Source organism: Nematostella vectensis, chromosome 11, assembly GCF_932526225.1.
Source record: "Nematostella vectensis chromosome 11, jaNemVect1.1, whole genome shotgun sequence".
Lineage (NCBI taxonomy): Eukaryota > Metazoa > Cnidaria > Anthozoa > Actiniaria > Edwardsiidae > Nematostella > Nematostella vectensis.
Window position 1 is genome coordinate 14,450,748 of NC_064044.1, and position 14,182 is coordinate 14,464,929.

Sequence of the window (14,182 nt, forward strand, 5' to 3'; positions counted from 1 at the left end):
TGAATGTGAAGAAAATTCAATTGTGTGCATTCAATTATGTAAAGTCCGTTAATGTATGTCCTTTAAGTTCAAATGATTATACTCTCGCTTAAATGACAGTACATCGGCGTAAATGTTTGTAATTTTGGCTAAAATGACTGCGTATTTCTCATAAATGAAAAGCAAGGTATAGTAAGAAAGATTCGGAACTTTCCACCAGACTTTTCGGGTAACTTCTGGCCCCAGTAAGGAAAGGTAGTATAAAGGATTAGAAAACAAAACATGGAAAACTAATAAATGATAAATGAATCACAAACTACGATTTCTTAAGGACACTTTTAAAAACAAGTAGCAGGGGGAGTTGTTTAGTGCTCTAACTGGTGTACTTACCACCAATAAGCCGATATACACTTGAAGCTTAACGGTAATATGAAAATTAGTACGAAAAGGGAGAGTAGAGTTATTACCCTTTCTGCAGTCAGGTAGCAGTAATTAGCAAACTATGTTATTTAACGAATGAATAATTTAATTATCTCACAGTATGTTACCCTTCTTTAGACAGATAATACATTTTATTTTGTGAGTCACTCACCTCATACTATACCACGACACCGAGATGAGAGACATGCTTCTCTTTCTTTGCCTTTTCGTATACCCTCTCACATTGGCCATTCAGAAAACAAGGAATTCCATGTATGGGCATTCGCTCCTTGCATCTCCCTATGACGAGACGGGTGTTGGGGAACTTTGGGAATGCTACAAACTTTGCTATGACGACAAAGAAAACTGCGCCAGCATCAACTACGACATGAAAAAAGGGAGATGCAAACGCATGAAGTTTTCACACGTAAACCTGCCTCGCGAACTCGTGAAAATGGAAAACTCAGTTTACGCGGATATAAGAGACGGTAAATGTAAGTACACCTTATACATTCATTTCAAATGGAAAACTATTAGGGTAACTCAGAGATCATAAGGGCGATAGAATTTTTTTTAAATATAAAAACAAAAGTAGGTCAAGATGCAATAGCCAAGATGCTATTCGCTACGTGAGAATGCAGCATTGATGATATACCGCTAGCGTGGCTTCGCTCATTCAAAATATTTCCTGCTCTCGGAGCTGAGTACGTCTTTTGGGTTAAAAACATAATCTTACAGATCTTACAGATTTTCGCGGTATACAACCGAGGATGAATTTGCAAACAATTGTCGCGAACGGTTCTTTCGTTTCTTTTATACAAATGCCTTATTTTGTTATGATCTGTTATGCTGGACAACCCATTACAAGCCAATCTTGCGAACACTGCCTGATCTAAAAAGGAAATACTTACCATACCCTTTTTGTATCATTTAAAGCTCAAATATCAAAGAAACAACATTTCAAAGATTTTTCGATCCACATAAAGCCATTGGAAAAACAATATTGCGTGAAGTTGGTGTTTTTGTCCTATCAAGTGCGACATCTTGAAGGGCTTGTGACGTTTTTTTTTTTTTTATTTGAGCGTCAATGTTCCTTCCACCCCTAAATGGACAAGGTGCAAATAGACTTATCTTGTGTGATAATCGTAAATGAAATCATAATTTTGCACCTTCTGAACCTTAGGCAATTTGAACAAGCTGCTACGTCGGAGCACAACGGGTTACGCAAAGTTGACATTCTTGTAGCTAGGCACAGAGAAATCGATAGCGAATCTAAGAGCAATGTGGGGTTCGAACTGTGAAAGGATTTTAGAGAGAAATAAGTCTATCAAAAAGGCAAAGTCTTCGAGAAAATGGCAAGGTATTTGTCTCATTTTGTTTGGTTTTGATCGCTTACACGTGCGCTCGTTTGAGTCGCGTCATCGTTCTCAAGCCATTTGTTGTTGTTCTTCTTATAATTCGTATTCATTTGAGCTTTGTTGTGGTGGTGGTCGAAGGGCAAGACATTTTGGAAAAGAATGAGAAAAAGTGAACCCCAGAGATAAGTGAAGGGTAAAATGCTTTTCGGCTAAATGTTTACACGGGTTACTGTATTCTTCGGCGATTTTTCCCTGTTGAAGTATAGACGTTGGACCTTGACTCGCACTTTCGTTCTCACAATTCAACCTCTGCTCTCCTCAACTTTCACCATACCTTGAGGGCACTCATTTCGGCTTGTGGTGAAGATTGTTTTAGTATGCCATGATTCTCATTTATCCTAGTTTAATCCTGTGAAGGTTCTAAGCCGTAGAATTTGTCCATCACACTCATATTCCTCTTTTTCTAAACGTAAACATTACGAAAAGAGTTCGATTTTATCATCAAATATCAAACTTGGTATAGAGCAGGATATTTTGCTGTTTTGGTCACTTTTTGCGATGCGACGTCTCGCTAACAAAACAAATTCAAGTTTCAAACTGCGCGCGGCCATTTTGAATATTTCCATTATAAGTAGGTAAATCGATATTTCCAAAAATGGTAATGTGTTGCACTGTTCAGGGCCCAACTTTCAACCTCCTCGGCCGTCTCACCTTTTCCTGACTAAATTGAATTGTTTGATAGATAATTGATACTGTTCATATATTCATTATTGTACATTTCTAAAATAAAATAATCAGGCCTAGCATAAATGTGCCTGGCCATGTATTACTCCAGACCAAGAGACTTCAGCAGATGTTTGCGGCAAGAGAGCCCAACATTTTGTATCCAAAATAACCCATGATGAAAATTTTCAGCCATTTTTTTAACATTTTTACTAAATGTTAAGTTCAACTATTAAGTTGTTGGAAGATGCAACTACAAATCTTTGTGAAAACAAATATTTTTATTCACTTTTCTTCGCCTTCTTCAGTCTAACAACACATCTCGCAAATTCACAAGGCTTATGCACCTTAAGTACCACTTCCGCAACCAGCCCCGCACTCCCCAACACCCTTTCAGAACCCCAAGCTCCTGGGACCCACCCACCCCACCCAACCACACATTACGCACCTACACCAATACCATCACACACCAAATCACCAACACACCCACTTCCCCCACACACAAACACACACATATACAAACGCACCCAACCTCACACCGTCTGAACGCACTGCACTTAAACAATTATCACAACTACCCCACACCATCACAAAACCAGCTGACAAAGGAAGAGCCATCGTTCTCTGGGACACCAAAGACTACCTACTAGATGCCAACAAACAACTCAATGACATCAATTATTATTCCACAGTCTCCCATGACCATATACCCTCCCTTGCACATAACATTTCCCTATACATCCACCAACTGTTTCAAGACAACATAATAGATGAACCTACTCATGATTTCCTATTTCCCCACACACCCCCACGCACACCCCTGTTCTACATGTTACCCAAAATTCACAAACCCCACACCCCAGGCCGCCCAATAATCTCAGGTTGCCAATCACCCACCGAAAAACTCTCCATCTTTCTTGGCTACTACCTCAAGAAATTTGTACCGCACATCCCGTCCTACATCAAGGATACCACACACTCCCTACAAACAGTCCTCTCCCTCCCCACACCACTGCCAGACACATGTTTTCTTGTCACAATTGACGTCACGTCACTCTACACCAACATCCCACACGAGGATGGTATAGCTGCCACCCTCTCACACATACAAACACTACCCGTACACAAACGCCCCCCTATCCATGTTTTTCGCAGCCTCCTCAACTTCATCCTCAAACACAACTATTTCAAATTCGACAACAAACACTACCTACAACTCCGCGGTACAGCCATGGGCACTCGTATGGCACCCTCCTACGCCAACCTATTCATGGCCTCTGTGGAACACCAACTCCTCCGCAACAACTCCCTGCCACAATCCCCACACACTTGGCTCCGCTTCATTGATGATATCTTCATGATATGGACTCATGACGGGCCATCCCTCCTCAACTTCTTACAATACATCAACAGCATACACCCCACCATTAAATTCACTCATGAATACTCTCCCACCCGCATTAACTTTCTTGACACCTATATCCACATCACACCCCAACGCACCCTCATATCCAGTCTATACACCAAACCCACAGATAGCACCCTACTTCTACACTACCACTCACACCACCCACTATCCTGCAAACACAGTTTCGTTTATAGCCAGGCTCTCCGCTACAGACGCATTACAACCGACACAGATATCTACAAATCACAACTCCTCAAAACTCAGACGCATACTATTATCACGTTGCTACCCTGATCATGTCATCCATACTGCCTTTACCAGAGCAAGCCAATACACGCAACACCAACTCCTATTCCCCAACACTCCCACAGCCACCCCAACAACCACCCCCACCCCACCCGTCAAACCTTTCATCACACCGTTCAGTCACAACTCATCAACCATCCCCCGCATCCTTCATGCTAACTGGGAACTCATATCCAGCGACCAGGAACTATCCTCCATATTCCCCTCACCCCCTAACACAGCATTCACCAGACACAAAAACCTTAAAGACACACTAGTCCACAGCAGGTTCACATCAGCGACACACACTCCATAGTTACACTTAGCAACACATCACCACTTACACCACATCTCACACCTTACACCAACACCACATCAACTCAAACCACAAGAATATATATATATATATATATATATATATATATATATATATATATATATATATATATATATATATATATATATATATATATATATATATATATATATATATATCAGAAGCCAGCCATCTACAATCATAAACCTACAGGCCCTAACAGAACCGTATAAGGAATCCTACGAGTCTCCTGTACTACACAGCGTATCCACACCAGTAAAAACAGTCCTTCTACAGAAGTACATTCCCGATCCATCGACAACAAGCCACCATCTCCAGCTATAGGCATACCGGCCTCAACAATAACCGTAGGAAAACTTCCACGAGACTCCTACGTAACACACGTTACTGCCCTGAATATCCTCACCTGGCTCCTCACCAAAACTCTATCCTCTCAGCGTATGCCACCCCGTCATCCTATCTAGCACAGAACACTTCCAAAATATTCCCGTACAATAATATAGCCATTCATTGTATCTATCCGCCATATTTTGTCCATTTTGTAAACCAAACCGCAATCATGTTAATAAATACCCGGATGTACCATAACCGGAACCGGAAACAGCGATATCTATCTTTACCTAATACTCGTATAACCACGGGCGCAATCCCCTCATAACCCCTCACTTCACTGCATACGGAATACCTACAAGACACGCAATCTAAGCTCCGCCAATGCACATCTCGGGTATGTACACCCTCCTTTCCACACATCCTATATACTACCCACCACATCACGACACCCGTATTCTCTCTCCTTCCCGCTACATGTACTAGTTCCCACACTTATTTATCATTTAGTCCACCACATGCAGCCACTAGCCAGGACCATCACATGCACCATTTTGTCCACTACACACTTCCCCCTCCTATCTTAGCTTCCATCCATTTTTTCTCTTTACCTCATTCCCCTGCGCGCTACTTTTTACTTCTCAGACCAAGCCATGTACTCAGCCGGAGCCAGGCGCTACACTTGTTTGGCCATTGCATGCACCACGCTTCACTACAGGCATTACTAACGAGCGTGTAGGGGCGGGTGATAAGGGCCTTATCATTCGAAACACGCTTCATATACGAATCGTCTCCCGAGTTTTCCCCCCTTTTTACTCCCACAATCACCGCCGCTTTTTCCCTAACTTTCCCCTAAGTCTACCCGCTTTATTCTCCAGGTTCGTATATGACCAACCAATAGACCTCGCCCCCTGATGAGAAGTCTTGGTTGGCGTTATATGCCTTTAGTTCTACATTTCGCAGAGCTCTTTGAAATGACCTACACACTTTTGTCTTATTGGTTTTATTTTGTTATGTTTATTTTACATATACATGCCGGTTGCTGTTTTCTTCATGCCTTTGCCTTTTCCCTAATCTCTTACCACCGATTATCGCTTCATCTAGGGTAAACTATCCTCCCTGTCTTGTTAAAGTTTCAGTTTCATCTCCATTCTCGCCGCGCTCCCTCTGCCGCCTCCCGCGCCCTTACTTCAACTTCTTCTCGCCGTTTTACTAGCATCATTTTCCATTGTCCGCAATGCTTCCTTTCACCGTTACAGTATTTCATATTTTTTCTCGGCGTTTTCGCAACACTCATTCAATCTCTATTATTATTTAATTTCACCTGTCAATCATACCACTTAAACACTTCATTAGATACATACCTCCATACATACTTCACCTTCTCCATTACCGCTAACTATTTCCTTTCTACAATCTTAACACTTTTATTTCTCTTATTTCATATTTAACCCTTTATTCATGCCGTTTTATTATCAACCCCATCTCTTATAATAACCTTAACTCGTCGCCTCATAATCCATAATCTTTAACCACCCGAACATAACAGGATAACCCTATCACCCCTTTCTCTTCTTTCACACTGCAACTTCACAAACATAAATTAAGTTTCACCATTCACTTACACAACCACCTCTCCACCTCCTTATCTCAACCTTTCACTATCTTCATCTTCTATCACCGCCTTCCTATATACTACAATACCACACTCACTCACTCTCTCATAAAGGTGTATTATCACCCACATTTACACCATAACTTCACAAATTTAAAATCGACCTCCGCACCACTACCATTGTAACACACACACACCCATCACGCTAAATTATAAGCCTTATCTACACCACATCTCCCTCAACACCACTCTTACCTATACACCATACTACTTTTTTTCCCCACCAACACAGCCATTAGCCATCTCCGTACCACACCATATTATTATTATATTTTTTCTTTTTCACCTACCCACCACACCCTACCACAACCTATTCTATAGTCCCACTTTATCTTTTCACCACCCTCCTCCACCTACTAGTCTAGCCTATCCACCTTTTCACCGTAATTACATTACTACCATCTCCACTCTACATTACCTTACTAGCCATCCTTCACCATCACCCTCCAACATCACCCCACCATATGATCACACCCACCTCACTACCACACCATTTTAGGCCCCTACGTCTTGGTACGAATACCCGATCCAAACAAAAGAGTACAAATTTTTGTGAAAACAAATATTTTTATTCACTTTTCTTCGCCTTCTTCAGTTTAACAACACATTTATCATTTTTAAACTGTGAAACCTTCAAGTTAAAACTCTAGACAAAGTTTTTAACCACCAAAAATTTGCAGTCATAAATGTAACAAAAGCATAGAAAAGAATAGAGAAATCACATTTGACAGTATTCATTCATATCTCCTAAACGAAACATCATATCACAGCCAAACTTGGTATGTGACATGTATGTGTCAAGGGAGGTGCACTAATATAGTCATGTGATTGTGACGTCACCGATGACGTCACTTGAAGCAAAAATATGCTGACGTGATCAAAATAAAAAGATTTATATTTCACGAAGGAAACATCGTATGGCAACCAAACTCGGTAGGTGACATGAAGGTGTCAAGGGGGGATGCAACAATATGGTCAGGTGTTGTGTGACGTCACCCACATGTTTCAGTGAGGTGCAATGAGATGGCCACGTGACGTCATCGATGACTTAAATTAAAATTACCCGGACCCGGAAACATCGCATGACAACTAAACTTGTTATCTGTCATGTAGATGTGGGGGGGAGAGGTATAACAATTTGGTCACGTGATCTGTGAAATTGTTGACGTCGTCAAAATCAGAAAAATACTATTTAAATTTCTTAAATTATTAAGCGAAAATAAACAAAGATTTGGTAGTTTGGAGCTCCGCTTTTAGGCAATGCCTAAATCTATATATTACAGAACTGTGAACCCATCATATAGCGCGCAAAAATAACATCCAATCAGAATTCAAGAATTTGACAGTGGAACCAAGATGATTGAATGGTGACACCGGCAAATTCAGAGAAGTTGTGAAGGGTCGTAAATTGTTTTGTTTGAGGATTATTTTCAAATATTTGCAAACAAAAAGCATTACATATAAAAGAAAATAGACCGGAAATTACGCTTTGATTTATATATTCTTTTCACACTATTTTGAATTGAATTTGAATTTTCGTCCGAACTCATCTTGACTGGCCATGTTGTTTCCCTTGGCTTGTGTTCGCTTGTTGTTTTTGGCGAACAATTCCGTATTTTAGCTATCATCAATAAAGCTTTTCTTCTTTGATTTTACTCCGTAATATCTTAATGGGAATTTGAGAATTGTAGTGCAGAGCCACGACATTTCCTTGATAAATGCAATTCCTTAGGTAGATATGTCCTTCAAATTCTCTATTTCAAACGGCCATTTGACTGGCTATCAGTTGCATTTTCTCTATTAAACACTTTTCTTGTCAATTCTTCCCTTCCAACTTGTGTTCCGTTGATGTTTTTATGTCGAAAGTCCGAACAGGCTAAGTCCCCCTCGTCTTTTCTAAGTCCCCCCCCCCCGGTTCTTGTTGGAGCTAGTCTCTCATTGGCTTAGAGTCATCAATTAATTAGCTGGCCTGGTCGCATGTGCTGGTCACGTGAGTGGTACAGATAGCGGGCACAAAAAAGTGTAACATGACGTCATTGACCACAAATTTTGATTTTACCAATTTCTATGTATGGAGTAATTTGCTGTATTTTTTGTCGCACTTGGTACCTCTCTTTGAAAAATAATTGCATCATGTTCTTCATAATCTTTTATTTTGATCTTTCTTTTATAATACTAAGCGAAGCTTGAATTTTATAATAAGCCTAAGAACAGCCTGACACGATTTTCGCTTTCGCTTCAGAAATATTTATTATCTCGTTTAAATCCTCTATTTATGAAAAAAGGAAAAGGGAGAGGAAATTTTGAAACCAGCTCATAGATATAACAGATTTAATAAATAGGGAGGGACCATTACGTAGTTGAAATTAATGCAGAATTTTCAGCATCTCACCATATGAACATACAGAAGAGATAATAAAGCAGCCCGAATAGAGGGCTGGTCCGCCACGTTCAGAGTAGACATGCTTTCTGTTATTGTGAAAGCTAAAAAACGATTTACTCTTCCGTGATACTTGACAGTTTGTGCTAACAAGCCCCACCCCCTTGGGATGGAAGATGGCCGCATTTCAGACTCAAGTATCACGGCTTCGTCAACTTATGTTGATTATCGTGAGCACAACCCTCACCACGCGCGCCTCAACAACCAGGGAATGACAGGACAACACATAGGCGCATGGGCACCCGAGAGAAATGGAAAAGGCGAGTATCTTCAGGTGGACGTTGGACGAGTCACGTGGATTACCCATGTAGCAACGCAGGGGCGCCCTCAAAACAATCGCCAATGGGTGACTGAGTACAGTGTGGAGTACAGTCTGACGGGAGATCAGTGGCAGAGTTACCAAGACGGGAATGGTGTGATTAAGGTAAGACACTTGTACAGTTTGGAATACCGTCTGGCGGGAGATCAGTGGCAGTGTTACCTAGATGGGAATAGTGTGATTAAGGTAAGACACATGTACACCGTGGAAAACAGTCTGGCGGGAGATCAGTGGCAGAGTTACCTAGACGGGAATGATGTGATTAAGGTAAGACACGTACAGTGTGGAATACAGTCTGACGGGAGATCAGTGGCAGAGTTACCTAGACGGGAATGGTGTGATTAAGGTAGGACATTGTACAGTGTGGAATGCAGTGTGACGGGAGATCAAAGGCAGAGCTACCTAGACGGGAATGGTGTAATTAAGGTAAGACACATGTAAACCGTGGAATACAGTCTTACAGGAGATCAGTGGCAGAGTTACCTAGACGGGAATGATGTGATTAAGGTAAGACACATGTACAGTTTGGAATACAGTCTGAGGGGAGATCAGTGGCGGAGTTACCAAGACAGGAATGGTGTGATTAAGGTAAGACACATGTACAGTTTAGAATACAGTCTGACGGGAGATGAGAGGCAGAGTTACCAAGACGGGAATGGTGTGATTAAGGTAAGACACATGTACAGTGTGGAATGCAGTCTGACGGGAGATCAGTGGCAGAGTTACCAAGACGGCAATGGTGTGATTAAGGTAAGACACATGTACAGTGTGGAATACAGTCTGACGGGAGATCAGTGGCAGAGTTACCAAGACGAGAATGGCGTGATTAAGGTAAGACACATGTACAGTGTGGAATACAGTCTGACGGGAGATGAGAGGCAGAGTTACCACGACGGGAATGGTGTGATTAAGGTAAGACACATGTACAGTGTTAAGTACAGTCTCACGGGAGATCAGTGGCAGAGTTACCAAGACGGCAATGGTGTGATTAAGTTAAGAACAAGTGTAGAGTGTGGAGTACAGTGTTACGAGGTTTTGGGTGGTTCTTTTATGGTATTGGGGGTAGCCGGGGATCGTACACGCTGAGCAAGGGTTGACCGTCTTCTTTGTTCTTTATTGCACCGCTTGATTGTTTACAAATGGTGGAGCTACCACTGGCTAGCGGGAGATTGGCTGTACGAAGGCAAGTACTTTCGGAAGGTAGTGAAGGAACATCTCTTTCCCTGAAAGTCGACGAAGCCAACTTTAGAGAGTCCTGACTAAACCAACCTAGAGCACTGCCGTGTAGTGTCCTCGCAACAGTTACAGTACAATCCTAGAGCTAGTTGCTATGCTGCTCAATTTATAATAATCTCATTAATAAACTGGTCAAACTGGTTTTAAGGATGATGTAAGAAAAGAAGATCGGGTGTTGACTTTGGGAAGAAAATCAACGATGAAATAATAAATGACTTAGAATAAATTCCTTCGATAGAAATAGCAAGAGCAGTATAAAAGGAATAGTTTGACTATAGTAATATGCAAAATTAGGTAATGTAACAGCGGTAAGATTAAGGATAAAAGTAATTGTTAAACTGTTATTTTAGCCTGGCAAATATAAAACCCGTTTTGCTAAACAGTAACTACGCATGCTTAGTCAAACAATGAAGAGATCCACGTAAAGCAAATAAGTGAAATGTCGAATGGAAAGTGCAAGTAAATATCTGACCTGTCGGAAACGACTTTTGCATAGATTAACAATTCCTTCATAACAACAGTCTGACGGGAGAACAGTGGCAGAGTTACCAAGACGGGAATGGTGTGATTAAGGTAAGACACATGTACACTGTGGAATACAGTCTGAAGGGAGATCAGTGGCAGAGTTGCCAAGACGGGAATGGTGTTATTAAGGTAAGACACATGTACAGTTTGGAATACAGTCTGAGGGGAGATCAGTGGCAGAGTTACCAAGACGGGAATGGTGTGATTAAGGTAATAACACGTGTAGAATGTGGAGTACAGTCTGACGGGAGATCAGTGGCAGAGTTACCAAGACGGGAATGGTGTGATTAGGGTAAGACCATGTACAGTTTGGAATACAGTCTGACGGGAGATGAGTGGCAGAGTTACCAAGACGGGAATGGTGTGATTAAGGTAAGACACATGTACAGTTTGGAATACAGTCTGACGGGAGATCAGTGGCAGAGTTACCAAGATGGGAATGGTGTGATTAAGGTAAGTCCATGTACAGTGTGGAATGCAGTCTGACGGGAGATGAGTGGCAGAGTTACCTAGACGGGAATGGTGTGATTAGGTAAAACACATGAACAGTTTTGAATACAGTCTGACGGGAGTTCAGTGGCACAGTTACCTAGACGGGAATGGTATGATTAAGGTAAGACATGTGTACAGTTTGGAGTACATTCTGACGAAAGATGAGTGGCAGAGTTAACTAGACGGGAATGGTGTGACTAAGGTAAGACACATGTACAGTTTGAAATACAGTTTGACGTGAGATCAAAGGCAGAGTTACCTAGACGGGAATGGTGTGATTAAGGTAAGACACATGTACAGTTTAGAATACAGTCTGACGGGAGATGAGAGGCAGAGTTACCAAGACGGGAATGGTGTGATTAAGGTAAGACACATGTACAGTGTGGAATGCAGTGGACCCGAAACGATCCTAGGACCCGAAACGATCCCTAAAAGTTCCCCAACTGATCCGTGGACCCGAAATGAACCCCAAGGAATTTCAGTAATGGACAAAGAAAAGGAATGTGGAAGGATTGGCTTTCAGTTTTAAAAACTAAATTGAGACATTTTAGCGTTATTTGTGTTACTATCAGGAAATTTACATTAACTAAAACTAGACTATTAAGATTTTAATATACAACTGCGCGAGAAATACAGTGGTTGAGTCAGAAATTGGGGTCAAATGACAATCTAAGTGATAGTAATTTGAAAAACCAGGCGTGAATAAATCATTTATAGATAAAAAGACTTAAAAGAAAGTATCCACATCGATCCACAGATAAAAAATTTGGTTATTCTTAAGGTTACTTTTGTGCATGTTTGTTTGTATTCGGTGAATGAAAGACCTATCATGAGATCATGTAGGGTTGTACGGCCGACTACATGAATGAAATTCAAAACTTACATAAATATTGCTTTCAACTAAAGCCACATCTCGCAACGGTAGTAAAAGAATTGTGCATTACTCAGTGTGCTTTTGTCATTCCGCCATCTTCTCGGCCAAACCGGCTGCCTAAAATGTGTCGGTAAATATTCGCTTATGTGAACATGGTTTCGTGGTGAAATACACGTTTGGTTGTCAAATGAATATGGATTTTTAGGGGTGATGTTTACCGGAAACGAGATTTATATTGTCAGAGTCATGTGTCGGAACTGCAAAAGTTTAGAGTGCGATGGAAGGTCAAGAGTTTGGTTGTTCTGAGCAAGGCTGTGCTATGTTAATGTTGTATTATTCCTTTCAGTAGCAATTAAAAGTTGTGTATTTGTTTTGGACTCTGTTTATGGGTTTGCCGCCGGGACAAAACCCTTAATTACGCTTTAAGAATTGCAAGTGATTTCTTATGCTTTCCATTTCCATTACAGCAAGTCGTTGAGGTCGATTTCGAAGACTCCTCGGTATGCTTTCGGGTCCCGGGATCACTTGGGGTACTTTTGGGGATCATTTCGGGTCCTGGGATCGTTTCGGGTCCTGGGATCATTCCTGGTCCTGTACAAGACCTGGTCGAATTAATCGAGACAAAAATGGCATTGTGTGTGTAAATATTTTGAATTATTTTTTTATGTATACTTTGGTAAGCAAAATTTCAAAATTGAATTTTATGTTTAAAATTGGTTCATCAAAGAAATGTCTACAAAGGGGGTATCGTGTGTTGTGTTGTTATAAGTCGCGCTGCTATTTCAATGTGCACCTTTTTTCAGGTGTTCCCTGGCAACTCAGATCAGACCACTGTGGTGAAGAACGAGTTCTCCCCTGTCATCAAAGCGCGTTACGTCAGGATTGTAGTTCAGGCCTGGAACAAAAGTATCACTATGAGAGCGGAGTTTTATGGATGTGCAGCTTGACTCAGTCAGACACCTTTGCACAGGACTTCTATATTTTAGGGAATTTGATGGAGGGATTCTTGAAACATAATTGATAAATTCCCAGTTCATTGACGTCGTCTGTTTCCAAATTTTTGATGTGAGTACTTTTAGATACGGGTGAAATATGAAATGTGTGATATTCTCCTCAAAATAGAAAAGCCCAGTAAAGAAGTTACAAAGGTAGCCCATGTACATCACTACTGCAACATAGTTAAAGACATGTCATTATTCCGCGGTTAAAAAAGGACAAGTGTCAAATTAATTATCAAGTTAATAAGCATTAAACAAGAAATGCACTGTATTTTCTCTAAACCTTTTATTAAAACTCGAGATGTATGAGTTTACATTCTTAAGATTTCTTGTAAAAAAGAGCCCACTTCAGAGACAGGATGGATTTTTAGAGATAGAAATAAAGGTGAATTATTAATTCATTAAGGAATTTTACAAAAACAAGTAAAACCTACAGCTTGTGGGATGTGTACTTTCACATGCGGCTGAAATATGGATTCTGATAATCTACTGAAAATGGAGAAGCCTAATATTGCGATTGTAAAATAGTTGACGAGAGAATCTCACCCGCAAAGCGAATGTAGAATTTAAATAATTAGAAAGCAAGCAGAAGACACTGTTTTTACTTGAGAGCATTTATTCAAACTCGAGATATAATAGTTTACGTTACTGTAATAATCTGTATCGAAATAATGAGTATTAAAGAAACAAAAAAAAATATTAACTTGGCATAAAAATCATTGTAGACTCGATTTTTTGTTAGTGGATTGGTAAACAAAATAGATTAAAATCCCAAAAGAAAAA

The 14,182-nt window shown here is 40.7% G+C and overlaps 1 protein-coding gene across 1 annotated transcript; it reads left to right on the plus strand.

Annotated features, from left to right (window-relative positions):
- The first annotated feature begins 596 nt into the window (after window positions 1–596).
- LOC116609815 (lactadherin) lies at window positions 597–14,182 on the plus strand. Its single transcript, XM_048734493.1, has 3 exons — window positions 597–893; window positions 9,036–9,379; window positions 13,205–14,182. The coding sequence occupies exons 1-3, from the start codon at window positions 605–607 to the stop codon at window positions 13,346–13,348; spliced, it is 777 nt and encodes a 258-aa protein (XP_048590450.1). The 5' UTR covers window positions 597–604; the 3' UTR covers window positions 13,349–14,182.

Coding starts and splice junctions, on each gene's coding strand:
- LOC116609815 (XM_048734493.1), top strand. CDS start 605: ATGCTTCTCTTTCTTTGCCTTTTCGTATACCCTCTCACATTGGCCATT. Junction 894..9,035: donor GGATATAAGAGACGGTAAAT/GTAAGTACACCT, acceptor GATACTTGACAG/TTTGTGCTAACAAGCCCCAC. Junction 9,380..13,204: donor ACGGGAATGGTGTGATTAAG/GTAAGACACTTG, acceptor ACCTTTTTTCAG/GTGTTCCCTGGCAACTCAGA.